Consider the following 20,911-nt stretch of genomic DNA (forward strand, 5'->3'; position numbering starts at 1 on the left):
TCTAGATGAACCAGGACAATGGGGCACAGGTGGGCTTGAAATAGGGATCTTCTTGTTGAGATGCAAGCGTGTTCACTGCTTGTGTGGCTGCACACCACCCAATTATGGACCAGCTATATGAGATTTGTACACACACACACTCATGCATGGTGACAAATTGCCAACTCGGTTGGCAGTGTAGTGACTGTGTGAGTGTTGGAGATCCAAAATCTTTAGTTGTGCTTTATTAAAACTACGCAAAACTATTGATAAGAGTAACTCATCACCCCCCAAATATCGCCTAAACATGATTTATTCTTTAACATAACACTTAGATGAAAGAAAAGTACCTTTGATTGTTCAGATCATCTTTGTCTGTCTCACATATCTCTTTAAACTAATGAACTCTTTAGTAACATTTAATATTGTCATTAACCCTCAATGGAAATGAGGGTTTACTACACAGTAAAATCACCAGGGTTAAATTAACACTGACAGTGAACACATGGTCCCACTCTGGCCAGAGTAGGACCATATGTACACTGGCAGTGTTAATGTAACATTGTCAGTGTTAGCTTTACAGTGGTGATTTTACTGTGTACAATTCATTTTCTTGGAAATGAATATATTTTTTATTGATTTTATACCTGCACTGACTGAGCTCAAAGCAACACTCTGCTTGTGCAGCACTTATGGACAGTCACAGTCTAAGCAAAAATAGTCCAAGGGCACCTTGCTGGTCATCGATGAGGAAGGAAACCATTTGTCATGCAGCATTTCAAGTCCAAACATGGTGTATCATAGAAACAGCTGCAAGAACAGCACTCTTTTGTCCCTTAGTTTCACTCATGCGTGGGTGAACTTGAGCCCTGGCCTTACCTTTAGTTTTCTGACTGCATCCTTTACAACCTCTGTGCCTTTTGGTGCTTCAACCTCTGTGTTTCCAAGGAACTGCAAAAGAACAAAGTGCATATATCAATGATGTGATGGGGATACAAAGACCATACTGTGTATCAGCATGTTTTATTTGCAAAGCTGTTAAAGATAAAGGCCCCTTCACACATAGTGCAAAGTTTGGTCAAATACAGTGAAACAGCACAAAATAATTCAAATTAGCGCACCACGAAATAGACGGGCAGGCGTGCACGATCCCGGTGCAAGGGTTCATGCACGTGATGTGGCTTTCAAGCAGGAACACAGTGTGAGATGCACCACATCGGGCCGCTGATGTGGAATAAATAAAAGATAAAAACCATCTGGTACCTGTGGAAACACATTGCACTGCTGATGTGGAATAAATAAAAGATAAAAAAAAAACTAGCTGGTACCTGTGGAACCACATCGCGCCGCTGATGTGGAATAAATAATAAATAAATAAAATAAGAGGAATAAATTAAAGCAAAAAACCAGCTGGTACTTGTGGAACCCATATCGTGCTCCTTATGTGGAATAAAAAAAAGAAAACATACCACCCACAGGATTCATACTTGCACTTTACTGATTGCTAGCCTGAAACTTTACCACTGAGCTACTGTCACCAGCCTGTAAACAGTGCGGGGAAAATGCCTGAAATCAACAAAAATGTCCGTCCAAACAGTACATGTTGTCCAGCTGTGATGTCCAGAATGACAGTTCTCCACAGCCGCATCAGTGGGCGGACGCACCTCCTATCAGTTCAGCACACACACCAAGACAAATTTAGACTTAAACAAAATTCACTGCCAGCATGACAATGATTGTCTGCAGACTGCTGTCCCAAGAGTGTGAATGGCCACACATTTTCTAAGTGCCAAATGAGCAGTGTTAGATGTTTGTGCGTGTCAGCTGGAATTTGGCCAACATCTGCTGTGAGAGGGGTCGATGGGTTCGCACAGCGCACTCTGTGTTTCAGCCACTGGTGTGTGCAAATAGTTGTAGCAACAAGTGTAAGAGGCGTTCGAGGCAGGGATGATTTTACATGTTTTGCACACATTTCCTGCTTCGACCAAACTTCACACTATGTGTGAAGGGGCCCTAAAGAAGTGCTTTGTTTACCACAGTGACCATTGTTTCATAAACCCAGCATTAGGACTCAAACATACGAAAGTCATCTTGGATCATACAATAAGTGTTGTAGTGGAGTCCACTTCATTACTCTGGGACCCTAGCTTCTGAATCCAAGTACAACTCCCTGACATTCACGTCCAAGTCCCAAAAGAAAACATTAAAAGGCAATAAAACACAAACTACTTTTTTTCTATTTGATTCTGTAATCTGAATTATTACACCCATGTCCAGTAGGACATGTGGGGTGTTGCTTTTGGACCTGTGTGTCTGTACATCCATCCATCCATCCATCCATCCATCCATCCATCCATCCATTTTCTTCCACTTTATCTGGAGTTGGGTCGCGGGGGCAGCAGCTCAAGCAAAGCCGCCCAGACCTCCCGATCCACACACATCTCCCCCAGCCCCTCCGGGGGAACCCCAAGGCGTTCCCAAGCCAGCCGAGTCCCTCCAGTGTGTCCTGGGTCTTCCCCGGGGCCTCCTCCCAACGGGACGTGCCCGGAACACCTCTCCAGCGAGGCGTCCGGGGGCATCCGGAAAAGATGCCCGAGCCACCTCAACTGACTCCTTTCGACATGGAGGAGCAGTGGCTCGACTCCGAGCTCCTCCCGAGTGACCGAGCTCCTCACCCTATCTCTAAGGGAGCGCCCAGCCACCCCGCGGAGGAAACTCATCCCGGCCGCCTGCACCCGCGATCTTGCTCCCTCGGTCATGAGCCAAATCTCACGACCATAGGCGAGGACTGGAACGCAGATCGATCAGCAAATCGAGAGCTCCGCCCCCCTACTTAGCTCCCCCTTCAAAACGATGGTCCGACACAGCAACCACATCACTGCAGATGCTGGACTGATCCATACATCCATTTGTGAGCAAATTAACTCTCAAGAAGTTTCATTCAAGTTGGTGGGATGACTGAAGGTCAGCCAAGAACAAAGTGATTTAATCTGAGAAAAATCAGTTCAATGTCAAGATTGTAGTGCAAGGTCAAAACTGGACCCATTGCTTATATAGAGGGATTATTTGGAATGGCTAATTCACCCCAAGACATATCTATGGTTACTATTAAACACTAATATTAAGTTAAATATCACCTTTCTATCAGTCACATGACTATGGATGTTGGGTGACCTTAAAAGATAAAAGTCAAGGTCATAACTGATTGAATCAAATAGTTTTGAGCCAATATGTCAGAAGAATTGTGTGTTAGTCATGTATAATCTGCTTCTATTTTGGACAGAAGCAATATCTAGACCACACAGACACCAGTAAAATGGAATTAATGATTCATGATGAAATCATTTGCATGACTCGGTGTCAGACATGTCAGGTTTGACACCAAGATTTGCTCTGTCTTGTTCTTTACCGGAATGAGCAACTTCTCCAAACCAATATAATAGTACACATGCACACAAAGACCACAGAAAAAAAAATGTACAAAATGCAGCTGCCTTCTTTTTTTGTCTGATGACAAAAATCGAAGCTTTCATGTCCGTTGTTCACTTTCAGTCTCCCTTTAAACACCTCATGTTTCTGAAGTGTGACAACCATGTATTATGATTGTGAGGGAGAACAAAAATGGACAAGAAAGAACTTACACACACACACACACACACACACACACACACCACACACACACACACACACACACACACACACACACACACACACACACACACACACACACACACACACACACACATCAAGTTGAACCAATGAAGGTAAATTAAGATGTGATATACTCACACACACGTGTGTGTGTATATAAAACTGCTTCTCCAACAGATGGAGCCATTTAGCTTTGTGCCTGATCATTATGCACCCACGCTGCTTCCAGCCACACAACCTGCTTCAGGGCCTCTTGAGCTTAATGCATGGTGGCTGTTCCAATATCAGACCTCATAAACACTTGTGAAAGACCCAAAGGCTGTGAAAACAAATTAACGAGGTCTCCCAGCGGACCTTCTCTTCTACAAAACATTTAGGTGCCTGTGAGATGAGCACAAGCAACAAAAACATTGTATGTTAGCTTGGAGAAAACCTGCAATATGTTGGCTACTGACAGACGTTTGTTGGCTCTGTGGAAGTTTTTTTTTTAATGTGTTCCTGCGTGTATTTTTACAGCAGATTATGTTGATGCCATACGACACACCTTTTGTTTTAGATTAACTGAACTCAGCCAAGACAATAAATTCAAATTTTGACAGTCATATGGGGAGTATGTGTGTGTTAGTCATTCACTTTATTGAGCAGCTAATGGCAGACAGCCAGTACCTCACATTGGCTCCCTGCTCATCTGAGGGCAGACTTTAAAACTTTGTTAATGAATTATAAGATTCTCAGTGGCTGTGCATCATCTTAGATGGTTCAGTTGGTTGAGCCATATGCCCTGGGATGTGCCCTGGACATCCACTACACAGTGGCATCCAGGTCCAAACTTGAAGTGGCTCATGTGTGTCACTTTCCTCAGTAATGATGACTATTTATCACTTCTTCTTCTTTGCCTTTCGGCTGTTCCCATTAGGGGTCGCCACAGCAGATCAATCGTTTCCATCTCACCCTGTCCTCTGTATCTTCCTCTGTCACACCAACCACCTGCATGTCCTCCTTCAACACATCCATAAATCTCCTCTTTGGCCTCCCTCTTCTCCTCCTGCCTGGTGGCTCCATTGTCAGCATCATTCTCCCTATATACCCTGGGTCCCTCCTCTACACATGTCCAAACCATCTCAATTGCGCTTCTCTCACTTTGTCTCCAAACCGTCCCACCTGAGCTGTCCCTCTGATATGTTCATTCGTAATCTTGTCCATTCTTGTTACTCCAAAGAGAATCTCAACATCTTCAGCTCTGCCACCTCCAGCTCTGCCTCCTGTCTTTTTGTTAGTGCCACCGTCTCTAAGCCGTACAACATAGCTGGTCTCACTACTGTCTTGTAAACTTTCCCCTTCACTCTTGCTGTTATTCTTCGGTCGCAAATCACTCCTGCCACCTTTCTCCACCCACTCCACCCTGCCTGCACTCTCTTCTTCACCTCTTTACCCCACTCTCCATGACTATTTATCACAAGTATTATTATTTTTATTAGTTAAAGAACAGCTTAATATAACAAAAACTGCACTGCAGATAACTATAACTATCCACATGGAGCTGTCACCTTGATAGTTTTATTTGCAAAATAGGGAGAACAACAACAAACACCACTTCCCAACTGAAGCAGAAAGCAGCTGCAGACTTGATATGAAACTGTCATCATGGTGCACCAATATAACAAATGTACTCTGGATGCTTGAGGACGCATGCCAGAGTGGCTACTTTTCAAGTGAGATGGTGCTGACGGCAGCGCAGAATAGAATGGACTAAAACTTGTTTCTGACCAGTGCATTCTGGGCTGCGACTGGGGAGGTTTCACTTGGCAAATCAAGCTCAGAGACTCATCCATCTACTGGTGCATGCAGCAAGCCTGAACCTCTCCCACCTCTAATTCCCCATAGTGAGAATTTGCACTTGTAGGTTTCAGTGACTGCGTACTCCAGAAAAACAAATAAAAGAAAAACACACACTGAAACACAAAGACGTCAATGTCATTTCACACTTGATTCGTCAAAATGAGGAGGGAGGTGATTTATGAACTTCAGCTCATCATCAATACACAACTTGCTCCTACAGACTCAAAGTGTTATTGATTTTATGGGACACTTTTCAAATCTGCATACTGTGCACTGCAAAAAAAACTATATTTGTACAATCAAATTTGATCTGTTTTGTTTCTAGTCAGAGTATCTAACCTGCATTTAATGTGACACAATTGCTGAAGTAATATTTCGGTAAGATATGAAGAGTTATTTTTAAAGGACATGTCTCACATTTTTTAACGTCCCAGTTAGTAAGACAACATAAAAGTACTCATGATTGTAGGTGTTTCTGCACCCATGTGCTAATAATTAGTGATCGCTGATGTATTTTATTCCTCTCACTCTGAGCATTAGCAGAAGCATTTCCGGAAAACGTTTCACTTGGCAATCCTTGGCATTTTTCAGTGTTTGACGCACTTACAAGCAAAACAGAAACATCCCAATGACTGACAGACAGAGGGAAACTAACCTGCTCCATCCAAAAAATGAAGCTTCTGAGCTGCTGTTCGAATGTGATGGCTCGGATTTACAGAAAGCAGATGACACGCATTACCCTGAAACTCTTAACTTTTTCAGAGTGTCGGATTTTGGAGCCTAAAGTGAGGCGTTGTTTGTGTGGATGCTAGTTTACTGAAGCTGTGCACATGGACGCGGGACATCTCTGTTTTTAACAGACTGGACATGGAGATGGATTTTTTTACACTGGAAAAAGTCAGAATACATCATTTCCAGGAGTTCATGAACATTATTTTATGTGCCAAGATTGAGAGAGAGAGAGGCAGAGCTGCAGCCAGTGATCTCACATGCGCACACACGTTTCTTTGGTCGCGTGAAGTTTACATTTGGAAATTAATCCACATCACGATGGTGAGTGTGGCTAGATTTCTTTTTCTTTTTTTTTTACTGTGAGAAAGTGTAAATTTGGTGCTGGAATGTGTGTGTACGTGTGCTGCGAAGCTTGCTGTGTGCACACGTGCTGTGCAGCTGATAAGACACTCATTCTCCACTGGCAGCAGATGTATTTTGTTTTAGATTTTATTGATAACAACACTCATAATTAATTGTGCACAAAGCTGAACCTGGAGCAAAGATGGTTATTGACAGGCTGTGTTTATGGCTGCAGGTGCACATCAACCTTCTTGGAGCCACAGCTTTTACTGTGACTCCATCTAAATTAACAGTTATCACTTAAAAAGGAGTCGTCATAACATGACATTACACTTATGCCAACTTTGGAATTAATCTGTGCCTCAGTTCTTAACATTATCAGGTACATTCCACTGAAGTGCACGTTGTGATGCTTCTAGTTGCGACGTCACTTATCAGAAACACCTGATTACTCATGAGTACTTTGTTTTTGGACATCTTCGTAGCTCTTTGTTGCTCATGCCGCATACTTTGAAACCGGTCACGGAAATGCACAAAGTAATCCCGGTGGATCAATGGATGGTCACTAACAGCCTAAATCTAAATTGTTATGATTTTGGTGCAACATGTCTTTAAATAATCCATCTTTAAAGACTTATTTGTTAGTGAAAGAGTCTAGAAAACATCTTGATTTGAATCATATTTGAGACAAAACAGGGTTGTTGACTTATAATTGTTAAGGTGCTGTGTTATTTGTAAAACACAGTAACACATACTAATAATAAAAATATAATTCAAAATAAGTTTCTTCAGCTAACTCATAGATGTTATGTCAACAGTCTTAATAAGTGCATTTAACTTGTTCCACTGGAAGTAATCTTACTTGTTCTAAGTCAAAGCACCCGGTAATAAGTTAAAACAATATATCTGCCAGTGGAACAAGTGAAAATTCAGTTACAATTTCTTCAAATAAAGTCTTGAAATTATCTGAGGAAAGTCCTTTTGAGCTGTATTTTACTAACATTAGGAAGTGTTCCCTGGTTCAAGGCTATCCATACAATGTTTTGCAAATTGGAACGGTTTTATACTATGCAGGGGTGGTGGCCAGTTTGTTAGTGCACTTAGTTTCAGTGCAGAAGGTTCCTGGTTCAAACCACACCCGTGCTCATTTTTGCATGTAATGTGGAGTTGTATCAGGAAGGGCATTCAGCACAAAATTTGTGCAAAATTAATACGCAGATCCACCTCAGCTCTGCTGTGGCAACCCTGAGTGAAAGCAAATGAGCAGCTGAACTGTAAAATTTATATTATTTTCTATTTGCACATTTTTCCTTTGCACATTTTTTACGTTTTTATTTACAGAATTACACTTGCAATTGCAGCTGCTGTTATTTCCTGTAATAACAAAATATTTTAACAGTATATCAAACTGAAGCGCAGTATTTTCATTTAGGATGGTGAGAATGTATGTAAACTGCAGTACATAACCTTTACATATATATATATATATATATATATATATATATATATAAACAGTGTCAGCATTTTATATGAAAGAGGAGGTTATAATAAAAACAGTAATGGTGCGTCTTACACTTTCATGTGTTAGATGCGGCCGTCATCATTAGATGCGGCCGTCTTTGAATGCAAGATCCCTGCTAGGCAGCATCTGCCATGAAATTGCTTCTCATGTCATGTGGCACATGAAAGTAACATTACACCCCTAATGCCATGATGAAATATTCCATATAATCCCAGGAACGTCTCTTAGGTTGACTGTTTCTGAAAAACGTTGAACACAGATGCTTCTCCTTCAACCATCCAAAGTCCACTGACTGCATGTCAATCCACTCATTAGCCATACCAACAAGACAAACACTCATTACTTATCAGATTATCTTGTCTCTTTGTGTCATAATTTCCATCCTTCTAGTTCCCGATAATCTTCTTTTTGACACATTGCAAATCACTTGACTCCAGGGAGGAATCGTAGACTCTCTGCTTCACGCTATGGCATAAGTACTGGCACCAATGGGCCTCAGGGGTTATATAGGACTTAATTCTTCTTGCATAGTACTATGGTGGTGGTTATCAAACTGCTCAGTACAAGATGTCACAGACTGATGAATCATTGAAGACCAAGGTTTCTGGGGCGAAACAAGTTCCCACTTTGCAATAACCAGCAAAAAGCTCATAGTTAACTGACAGCTCAGCTGAACAGTTCGCTGCACTTTAAAGCTAGGAGAACAAGTCAAGCATACGCTCAGCATTTCCTCAGCTAATTTAGTTAGGCAGCTCATCAGTGGATGCTGAAAATATGCAGACAATATGGGGATTGACAATACCCTTTGATTTTAGAGAACTATGTGTCAGTTCTTCCAGCTTCTACATGCTGCATACCGGAGCATCAACAGTTTTGCAAAACAGGGCACTTTAGGGCTCCACCTGAGTTCAATAACCTTTGTGAAGTCAAGGATGAACGCTGACAGATTATTCACCTCACAGGGGAGCAACGCTGTGCTGAAATGAAGCAAACAACGAGTCTGACATGAAGTGAGTCAGCCAGGCTCTAAGATGCCTGTTGAATATTTGAAAAAGACTGTTTGCTAGAAGCCATGTTTCCAGTCAAAAGTGAAAGTGCCACTTCACAAGTAATCCATGTCAGGACAGAGCTGTGACGTGCATGAATGAAAAACAAATAGAATGTTTAGAGCATAAATTAATAAATAAATTACTAATTAAACAGTTAAACTATTAAACTATATCTAACCCATTTAAAAACGTAAGGAGTATGTTCTCTCACAAAGAAACCTGAGGTGATACAAGTACCTCATAATAACAGTGTGGTAGTTTGTAACAATATAGTATGCTATTATTATCTTTATTTCTTGCTGATTTTTGACTGTTCCTTTCACAATAAAATTGGCTAACCAACACAACAGCAAAATGTCTCTTGGGCCCATTTGTGATGAATTACACTCACACAATGCACACATCTTACAACAGTAGATCTAATGGTGATACATACCTTGGCATTGTAGGCTATGTAGTGCTTGGCGAGTGCATCTGGGGTGTGCATCCATGTTTTATCTGGAATGATACAAAGCACTTAACTCAGTCTCAGTCAATAGTCTTGTTCAGTGAGGCACGGCAGAGATAAAATCAGCTGTACCAGTGATTAAATCTTACACAGGCCTTGTGAGGAATTAATGTTACAAAATGTGCACACATTACATTAATATAACAAGAACAATGTTAAAAGTATTTAAAACTGGATTGGCCATGAAATGAGCAACAGCAACATGATGTCAGTGAGCTACTTCAGAAAACTACTGATGCAGTATTAATCATTTTTGTTGTACATTGTTGCATTGTGTGCATTCCAGCTGTCAAAAACACATCGTGTTCTGTTACAAAATGTGTAACGTCTTTATAAAGTACAGACTGTTGTCAGCAACCACAATGCTGCAGAATGATCAAATAAATGACAGCCAGCAGTTTCCATTAATAACATCAACACAGGCAGAATGTCAGCAAGAGCAGCAATGAGCAACCATACAAACAAAAGCCTTGTTTTTCCTGTTTTTTTGAAAGTTGTTGGTTTCAATTTCTTAATACAGAGCTGTACAGCTGTCAAACATGTATGGTCTCCTTGAAAATCAAACTGGTTTTATCCCCCCGCTACACGCTGGAGGGAAATGGAGGTTATTTGACTGCTCCTATTTGTATTTGTTTGTGGATAAGATAACTCAAAAAGTGGAGGTTAGATTCCAAATAAATTTTGTGGAAAAACTGTCCTTGGGTTTTGGAAAGAAAAACTAAGTTATTCATAGGACCTGAGGCCCATTGGTGCTTATTCCCACATTCGGTAGTGTGAAGCGAATGAGACTCTACCACACCCCGTGGATGGGAGGTCAATCCGATGGAGGTTAGTTCCTGAGGACCAGCAACTACTTACAGCTGGGTGAACTGAGGCACTGCAGCTAAAGTGTCCTGTCCAAGGACAAAGACAGGTAGTGTGAACATGAATTGAAACCAGTCATACAGGACTCACTGCTACTTCAAGCACATTTTCCATACAGTACCATACTCTTTGTTTTTCCTTACGTATGACTGGTCGACATGAAGTCCAAGACATATTCAGTGACTTGGAAATGTTCATTTAAACATCCCTGGACTTACTGTATCTAACTAAATTAACTGGCTGTAAAAGCTGCAATTAAAAATAAATAAATAAATAGAATCTGTTATGTAGTTTGTCAAACTATGGGCTCTGAAATTGGAGGAACTGTGTATAAAAATTCCTAAATGAATTCACCAAGTATCTAGAAGAATACAAGAAATTAAAAGGTAAAAGTCTGTAGTGCAAGTACATTCTGATTTTTCCATTTTATCTCTAAGGTGATGGTGTACAAAGGCAAAATTCTACAAATTGTGGCACTGTCAAGTTACTTATGGACTTGACTGTACACCAGAGACCAGGGTTCTAGCCATGGTGGGTGGCACCGGGTGGCCCTGGCCGGTACTGCAAATTTCCGCCCGGCTCTCTGGGTCGAATTGGCTGTGGTGCCCAGCACAGAATTTCTGAAAAATTAACTGAAATGTTGCTGAAAATGTACAAATTCAATCGTATTTCAAGCTTATGGTCATAGTTTTGCAATTTTAAACCAATAATTAAAGTAATAAGAAATATATACTGCATCTTCTTCATATCAAATCACAAACAGTAGAGAGTCAGCGCGTTCTGTGGCCACAGAGCTGTGGACGGGAGCAGCTGAAAATAGAATCTCTGCTGTGACCCGAGCTGAAAAAAAAAAAAGTCACCATGAAAAACTGACATTAATCCAGGTCCTTCTGTATCTGTATCTGAAGATACATTCAGACATTTGGTTTATTTTACAACTGAGAATGTTCATTTACTGTTCAGCAAGTTTGAAAACATTCATATAATGTTTGTGATGTTTGTCTAATGTTTGCATGGAAGAGAACATTAGACAAACATGTAAGCAAGCATTTGCAAAAATCAATCAAATGTTCATAGAATGTATGCTTAATGTTCAGTGTGTTTGCGAACATTCACATAATGTTCATGGTGTATGTGCAAATTGCCTCTAAATAAAAATATATATATATTCTAAAATTTTGTAAAATTTCATATACAGGAAACAATAAATATAATTTTGCCTACAGAAAGTTAATGTTGGACTCCATTTAAATCATGTATGCAAACATAGGTAGAATGAACAGGAAATAATTTAAGCACTCTACCATGGTAACCAAGAATTTGTCAATTTATGATTTATTCAGGCCTACTGAATATAGAATTTCAAGATTACTGTGATAAACTGACAGAAAACATGTCTTGGGCAACTTGCATAAACATGCAATCTGTTGGAATATAATTTTTGCAAAATAATTTAAGTCAATGTACTACAGACTGTGATTGTCAGCTACCAAAAATATTTTTTTTATGGAAACAGATTGCAATGTCAGCTTATTAGAAGACCCACAGACCTGAGTTATATACATTTTGCCAAATTTTATAAAAGCATAATATCTTTAACATTTTTGTAAATAAGGAAAATATATAAAGGTATTAAAAATTGATTTACAAAATAATGTTTTCAACATGCATGAGCAAGAAACATTGATATTTAAATAAAACAGCTCATAGACAAATAATATTTTTTACAGGTCATTTAATTGCAAACATGTAAGCATGTTTGCTTATTGTTCAGCAAGTTTGAGAATGTTCATGTAATGTTCGCGATGTTTGTGTGATGTTTGCATGGAAGCGAACATTTGCAAACATGTACGTATCAAACGTTCATAGAGTGTTTGTTTATATTTGGTTGCCATAGCAGAGCGTTTTTTTTGTTGTTTTTTTTGGCTGTTTTCATTTGTTGCGTCATGATAATTAGCAGAGCCTTGATATGTGGTGATTTGCAGAGCATTTTTTGTTGTGTTGTGCAGAGCTTTTTTTTTCTTCTTTTTGTTGCATTTACGTACGGAGGCAGCTGTCGCTGTGCGTGCAACTCGTAAACCTCACTGCATAACAACTCAAAAGGATTCTCTGGTCACAAAACAACAGCCTTGGGTTGTAGCCTTCTGGTTAGAGAGTACACCTTGTATGCAGAAGATTGGGAGTTTGCGTCCCAAGGGGAGAAAGTGGGCGGAGGTAAAGTGCAGCCTTTATATTTGGTTGTGTAATTTGCTGGGTGCTTTTTTTGTATTTTATTTTTTTATTGTGTTTATATGATCGTTATGTTTGTGTAATGTTTGGAAGCGAACATTTGCATGTATCAAACATTGAATGTTTGTCTATTTAGTTGCCTTAATTTGCAGAGAATTTTTTGTGTGTTTGTTGGTTGCGTCATGGTAATTTGCAGAGCGTTTTTGTGTTTATATTTGGCTGCATTAATTTGTTGAGCGTTTTTTTTTCCCTTCTTTTTTGTGTGTAATCAAGAAGTTTGTTGGTCGCACGCGACTCCACGCAAGCCCAGTGTACCTTAAAATCTGTGCTGTGAGATTTTGCGTGATTTGCACGAGATTTGAGACCTGAACGGCACATGAGTACGGCCTTCGTTGGTTTCCCATCGCCATTTTGCGGTTTGGGAGCTTGGAGAGAGGTGCGCTAATTTGTGAATTAAAATCTATCGCCATCAGGTAAGAAATTTCTATTGCAAGGCTTTCAAACATACTGCAAAAATTATCTGAACGTCGTGGTTATACGCAGGGCTCCATATTATACTTATTGTCGTTTTTACGTTATAACTGTGTTTTCTTTTCGAACTGATCTGATTGTGCCTTTCCATTGATTTACCATCTTTAATTTCTTAAGAATTACACTTTGGACTTACATAACGATGAAAAAGCATGTATATGTTATGCTCACGACATAGTTGACCTGTCTAAAAGTTTGGATATAGGTCTGTATTTAGCAACAACTTGTTTATCTGATCAACCCACTTCCTGGATGGCGTAGCACAAACCTTAATTATTGTCGTCTCCAAACAACATTAAACCATTGCCGTGAGTCATGCAGTTCGTGGCTTGTTAATAAATAAATTTGAAGTTCGAATAATACTTGACATTTTACATTTATTATGCTGGACCGAAAAAAAAACACAGTAGGCCTGAAAAAGTAGGCCTTCAATTCCCATTCGCCCTATTGACGTATCCCATAATCCCTTGCATGCCAGAGAGTCGCTGCAGTCAAACATATAGAGAATCCACATGATGACAATTGTAAATTAATGTTATACTACAAAAATGTAATTTTTTTCTGCTTTTCGTTACGTTAATAAGAGACTGCATGCATGATATCCTGAAAACTTGCTAAGACAATTATAACGTGTACTGAGGCCATCTTACAAAAACAAAAGCTAAACAGTTAAATAGAAGTAATTATTTGGAGTCAGTCTGGTTCACTCTGCTCCATTTTGTTACATTTTACACCATTTCGTGATTATCAGTCTCCATTTCACGCATTTCATATTTTAGTATGGCCCAGACAAAATACCTGATGGTAGGGTGTAGGACCAGCTATAAAGACGGGGGATACAGAACTTCCAATGCATTCTAAACAAGAATAATAGACAAATATGACATTTATGTTGTAATATTTGTAATATCAAACTTCTTTTTTTGCATGTTTCTGTCAAAATCTAAGTTAATATCATGTTGCACATTAATTGTTTTGTCTTTTTCAATATTTTTTGCATTAAAAAAACAAAACAATATAACCCCCAACTGTTTTATTTCAACAGAGCTGAACTTGTATTAATTAATCGAGGAAAACGGACATCTGGGACATTGGTCACGTGATCTGAAGCGCACCCTAGTCACCATTTTAAAGTAAGTGAAAACAAAGCAAACCTCTCTTTGTCTTTTGTAGCATTTTGAGTGGTTCTGATCCAGTAAATGTGCTCGCTATATATGTACATACATATATATATATATATCTATGTACATAACTTTTTATGACCATAATTAAAATTTATATGCTGTCTGTTACTAGGCGTTCAGGAAATTGAAGTTCAAATAACATGTTAGTGCACAGAAAGAGACTTTGTGAAAATAAGTTTGATTCAGTTGTGTTTTTGCATTGCCACAACTGTTTTATATTTCTGTGTGAATATTTAATTATTGATTGTAACTTTGATTACTGCCATAGGTTTTGCATGTGTAATTATTTCAACTTGTTTGTTTGCTCTTTACAAATGCGACCAATAATTATAATTTTTTGGGTTATTGTTTATTTTTCTTTTCAAAAGTAACCATGCCTGCTGTCATAAGAGCTGCCACATCAGTGATTCCATCCGACCAACCGGTTGAGCCTGAGCCAAATGCCATGATGGCAGTTCAGTCACACCAACAGCCCGATCAGTCTAAATCGGAAAGTAGTAGTGAATCCACAGGTTTGTATTTTGTTTAAATGAGACTGTACAGCGACTTACTTTTAATATTGAGTGTTTATTTTCTTTTGGCATAGAAACATCAGCTAGTCTTGACTGAGAATTGACACCTTCTGAACATGTGCCTGGCAGTTGTGTGAAGATGCATGTCCTGCAGACAGCAGCAGTTGACAAATTCTCTACAGGATGCTCAAGAGCAGGGGTGGGCAACTTGTTCCAGAAAGAGCCAAGAGGGTGCAGGTTTTCTTTGCAGCCACTGACTCCACCAGGTGATTTCACTGATTAACTGATTCCATCTGCTCAAAGTGATATTAATCAATGAAATCACCTGGTGGAGTCAGTGGCTGCAAAGAAAACCTGCACCCTAATGGCCCATTCTGGAACAAGTTGCCTACCCCTGCTCTAGAGTCTACAAGTTTTCATATAATGTAGATTGAAATAATTTGTATTGGTGTAGTAACTCTGGGGTGATCATAATACAGAGGTTTAGTGATTATGCATCTTGCACATTCTCTTGTCTAGCCAATTAGTGGTTGTGTTTCCATATGTTTGTAATTTTCCTGGAAATGGTGATTATATATATGTCACTGCTTTTGTTTTTTGAAGGTTTGTCATCTGCAAAAAGACCTGCAGCTGATCTTACGGCATATCGTCATTTGGCAAGTGTTTCTGTTGCAGATGCACAGCTGTCTGAGATTCCTCGTGTTGAGTTGACGCCAACAGGACTTGGGAGCATCATGCAGATGCTGGGCATATTGATGGTATGTTGAATTTACTCAAGTTTTACCTTTTTATATTATACAATTATAAAGGGGGCTGTGGTGGCCTAGCACTAATACACTGGTCCCTGTGTCACAGTTTGAATTGTCCCCTTTTGTTTACTGTGCATGTGTCATTTCGGACAGTCAGCAGCAAATTAACAGAACATTGCCTTGTTTCTGCTTAAAACTGACATTAGAATAAGAACAAGGTGAAAATCTGTGAATCACTGCTGTCGGTCTGAAATGACGTATGCAAAAGGAGACCGCTTTTTAGCAACACTGAGTTCAAAGCTCATGTTGTGCTGTATGCGAACTAGGAGACTATGAAACACTGTGTACCCGGCACACCCTAACCCTTTTCCAGCTTGACTGTGTATGTGTGTGTGTGAGCACTTCGCAGAGTAACACCACTCCGCTTCACGTTGTGGTGTTTTAGACTCTGCCTCGTGCGTTCAAACCGTATAATGCACGGCTTCAAGTTGTTTAATCCTTATACCATGGTCCCACACAGTGAGCTAACACACAAATACTTATTTAAGTTAAGAGAACTTGATTAAAAATGCGTAAGTATTTGGGACTATTTTATGCCAGTCTCAAGATATTTTCATCCTTGCCAACCGTTATCATCTTCTTTCTCGTCTTCAATCTTGTCCAGGTCGTCCGATGTTAAATCTTTATGCCGTTGCTTTTGCTGTTCTTCTCGTTTTAGTGCAGTAGATAACTGAAACAATCTTTCAAATGGTGATACAAGCACCAAATTTGGCACATGTATTCTTTAAACATTATTCTTTTGAGAAACCACTTGATTGTTCAATAGGCGGCCAAGTAGGGGTCAATGAAGAATTACACAGGGGTCAAGATTTACAAATGCTCCAATCATATTGAAAAGTATACCATATTATTCATCTGATCATACAGATACCAAAAAGGTATAGTTTAGACTATCTTTGATTGAAAGTCATGAAGTTATGGGGTGAAAACAGCATAAATGGTAACAAAGGTCAATCTCAGTTTGTACAGGGGGCCAAAATTAAAGTTGCTCCATCACTATTCACGTTTACCACTATTTATCATTTATCACTATTTACCAAAATTGTAGCAACTTTAACTTTGGCCTCCCATACAAACTGAAATTAAGCTTTGTCACAGTTTTTGCTGTTTTTGCCCCATAACTTCATAACATTCAGTCAAAGATAGTCCAAACTATACCTTTTTGGAATCTTTATGGTCAGATGAATAATGTGGTATAGTTTTCAATATGATTGGAGCATCTTTTGATTTTGATCCCTGTGTAATTCTTCATTGACCCCTACCTGACTGCCTATTGAAAAATCGAGTGGATCCTCTGCTTTTTCAAAAGAGTAATGTCTAAGGACTATTTATGTTGAATTTGGTGCTTGTATCACCATTTGAAAGATTCCCCTGTAAATATTCTCTAATCTGCTGCACTATTTGCTCTCCTCCTCTTCCTGTTCCTCAAACATTTTATTTAGGCCAAAAATATTAAAATTCACTTGGAAATCCATGTTTTATCACGTTTCTGTTATTCACCTGTCAAAACACAGCTGATCTGCGCCAACTGATTTGTGCAATGCTGTGGTGCCGACCACAACGGAGTGATATTACAGTGACTTAACCTGCTGAACTACGTGTGCGTATTCACAAAAATAATGCACGCTAGTTAGGCATGTAATTCTCACTGACCATGGTGTGTGTGTGTGTGTGTGTGTGTATATATATATATATATATATATATATATATATATATATATATATATATATATATATATATATATATATATATATATACACACACACACACGCAACTGTATACTCTCTCTAGGGCAAAAAAAGAGTGACCTGTCCCAACTAAAAACTGATTTTGTTGTAGAATTGGGGGGGGGGGTTGAATGGGAACTTCTGTATTAAGGTAGTAACATTTGTGTGTACATTTTATGTTCCAGGAGAAGCAGAATGACCTCATCTGCAAAGTTGATGCATTGCTCACACAAAGTGTCCGTTCCCGAACATACCAGGAGAGGGAACTTGAACTTGATGATGAAGATGCTGCTGAGATGATTGTTAGAAGAATGTCCAGCTCTAATCCGGAAATGCGAGCTACAACAAATTACAAGCAGTGCCTGGAAGTCTTGGGCCTTCCTGTAAAGTCACTTGAAGAAGTGAGTTAATACATTTTACATTTGTCTGATCCTCTTCACTTCAACAAAATTTTGTTTTATTTTTTTAGAGTATATTATGAAACAACATGCTGTATTTATGGCATATACCACTTCTGAGTTTTCTCCATTGTGGTAGTTGATAACTACATAACTTGAGAAAATTCTGCAACCAGTATAAACAGTTTGATAAAAATATAGGGCCTGTACAATAGGTTGTTGGGTTGAGAATACCAATTATGACCATGCTGCTCAAATTGTATAGTATCTTAATAGTAAAATATGTGTCATTTCTTATGAATAACAATGACAATTTTCAACTTGCAGCTGAAGAGTGCCAATGAGAAACTTGATGGTGAGGACAAGGGAGGCAGGCGCCAAAGGAATGCCCTCATCAACACTTTGACTGCATATATGCCCCTGAAATTGGACATGGGAAGAATACTATAACCAGCATTGTCAGGGACTGCTTGTATGCTATAGCCCCAGTTTATCTTGCAGTGCTTCAGCAGTCAGGGAAAGTCAGGAACTGCCAAAGGCAGCCTTGCCAGGGATCTTCCACAAATTTATAGGGTTGTCATGGCAGCTGTAATAGCTATTACATCAATGGACAGTAACACTATAATTTCTACAATTAGTACCATAATCCGAAGCTGTCCCAACAGAGCAGAATCAAGGAAGTATAGACAGGACCATCCTGAACTTTTTCCTGACCAGCAAAAGTTGGAGAATAAAACAACTGAGGACACCATAATCAACCCAGCCATTGCCATCAGCTCTGTCAATGGTAGGCCTCTCTACTCTGATGAGTACTCCGAGGAGGACATTCCGGCCTCATCTTCAGAGTGCTCTACCAGACAACAGCCTCTTTTTACATTAATGAATCTTCAGAAGACACGTGGAGTTCTGTCTGCACCCGGGGTGTCGTCTTCTGAATCTGAATCTGAAGAGGTACTGGAGGTGGATTATTTAGATGACTGTGATGACAGCCAATGAGAGTAGAGATGCACCATGACATCAGGTCATGGCAGAATCCACTTCCAAACTGTAGGGTGTCAGATCAGTGAAAAAAACACGTAAAAAAACAAAACAAAACAAACAAACAAAAAAAAACAACCACCATAGTGCCATAACTTACCATTTCCCTCGGTCGAAGAGCAGTTTCCTCACATGGAGATACGTCTTTTTTTTTTTTTTTTTTTTTTTTTTGCAGACTCCGTTAAAATGTGGTGAATGTTTCAATGTCACAGATAATATAATAAAGCATAATGCTCATTTCCATTGTGTTGTATCTGACTGCCATACTGTTTTCAACTTTTGTATGTAATAAAACTTGCAGTATTTTTTTTTTCACTTTTTTACATTTTTTTTTCCTCTGGAAATATTGCTTGCAGTGTGCTATAACTTAAGTTTCATGTCTGCATGAAAAGATTTGGGGTGGTTTGTTTCATTTGATTTCCAAGTCATCGGAATAAAACACTGAATTTTGAAACATTCATAGTTTGTTTTACTTCACTTTTTGGTTTTCAATATGGAAAGTAAACCTTTCAAACAATCAAATTGTAGGCCAATGCCTGCATGTAAATGTATAATGTTGGCATATATAACTTACAAACATGAACAGCTGAAGTGGGACATGTCCCGCTTCAGCTGAACATTACAGAAATTTTCATTGATTGCAATTAATGAAAATTTCTGTAATGTTCATATAACGTTCATATATGAACGTTATATGAACATTATACAAATGTCCACAAACATATGAACAGTTGAAGCAGGACATTCAATGAACATTTGTATAATGTTCTTATAATGTTTGCATACAAAATGTTACATGAACATTATACAGATGTTCACTGAATGTTCTGCTTCAGCTGTTCATATGATGTTTGCGAACATTTGTGAACATTTGTTCATGTGCAAACATTACCTGTCCTCATTCTTTGTTCATCTGATGTTCATGCAGTGTTCATGGCATGTTTGCAAACGTTTGCATGCAAATGTTATATGAACATTCAAAAACGTTTGGTTTCCGGGTGGGTATTGTTTAAAAAGAAAATGTAATGCAATCCCACTGAAAGTTTTGATAAAAAAAAAAATAAAAAAAAATGTCAGAATGACAGAAAAACTGCCTGCTTCAATGGATTAACCCTCTGGGGTCCGAGGGCATTTTTTGGACAGTTCACTCAACCTGGCATAAATGTTTTATTATTGCTGTTAACAGCTCTCCCTGCATCCCACAATCAAGTTTTATGTCTCTTTTTTTCCAGGACAACCTGCACTTTCAGAATATATATGCTATAGTTGTGTTGTATAAGTGTAATAAAGGTTTACAATCACAAATAAGAAAGGAAAAAGTATAGCGGACAATAATTTTCCCAAACACATTTATTCAAAACACACAGTAAACTATAATAAACAACTGTTTTGACACTTTATAAAGGTAATTTGGGCTCTTGTGTGAAAGACTGCACAACAAAAAGGTTCAAACAATAAATACAAATGCACATTTTGAACAAAATATACAAAATGGTCTATGCATTTTGTCTGTCTTCATCTCAAAGCAATTTCTGTCTGCTATTACACAAAGGTCACATCACAAACTTCTACTTCTACTGTGTTTTGGAGTGTTCGTTCCTGCTCTGAAAGCAGCTTTGACACTTTGGCCCATTTACACTCTGAGGAGCGGCCCTTCCCCCCTCACTCCAATGATATGGTAAACAGTGCTTTACGCTGGAGCGAGAGAGCTTGTCACAGGCTTATTCAATAACATTCACAGGTAATGAGGAGTGGAGCGTCTCTAAAACTCACACACTCTGTATTTGAGCAAGTGAGATTGTCATCAGATGCTCTCCATCTGCTCCATCTGCTCACTTTCACTGATTGCTGTGCATAATGGCGCAGGGCGGATTGGAGCAAGCAGCCAGATGGCTATTCAATTGGGCCAACTAGTAACATATCACTGCTAAAAATGATCTTTGGTTTATCACATGAGGTAAATCTGCCCTATGATTGGATTTTGGAAAACCATGTG

The 20,911-nt window shown here is 39.0% G+C and overlaps 1 protein-coding gene across 7 annotated transcripts in view; it reads right to left on the reverse strand.

Annotated features, from left to right (window-relative positions):
* gulp1a (GULP PTB domain containing engulfment adaptor 1a) overlaps window positions 1–20,911 on the reverse strand; it is a 300,705-nt gene that overhangs the window by 27,657 nt on the left and 252,137 nt on the right. For all 7 annotated transcript variants that reach the window (XM_034186209.1, XM_034186208.1, XM_034186211.1 and 4 more), the window contains 2 exons: window positions 9,551–9,612; window positions 859–930 (listed from right to left, as the gene is read on the reverse strand). In XM_034186209.1, coding sequence (XP_034042100.1) covers window positions 859–930; window positions 9,551–9,601 — 123 coding nt within the window. In that variant the 5' untranslated portion in view covers window positions 9,602–9,612. The remainder of the gene's footprint in view (window positions 1–858; window positions 931–9,550; window positions 9,613–20,911) is intronic.

This window comes from Thalassophryne amazonica, chromosome 14 (assembly GCF_902500255.1).
Source record: "Thalassophryne amazonica chromosome 14, fThaAma1.1, whole genome shotgun sequence".
NCBI classification, from domain to species: domain Eukaryota; kingdom Metazoa; phylum Chordata; class Actinopteri; order Batrachoidiformes; family Batrachoididae; genus Thalassophryne; species Thalassophryne amazonica.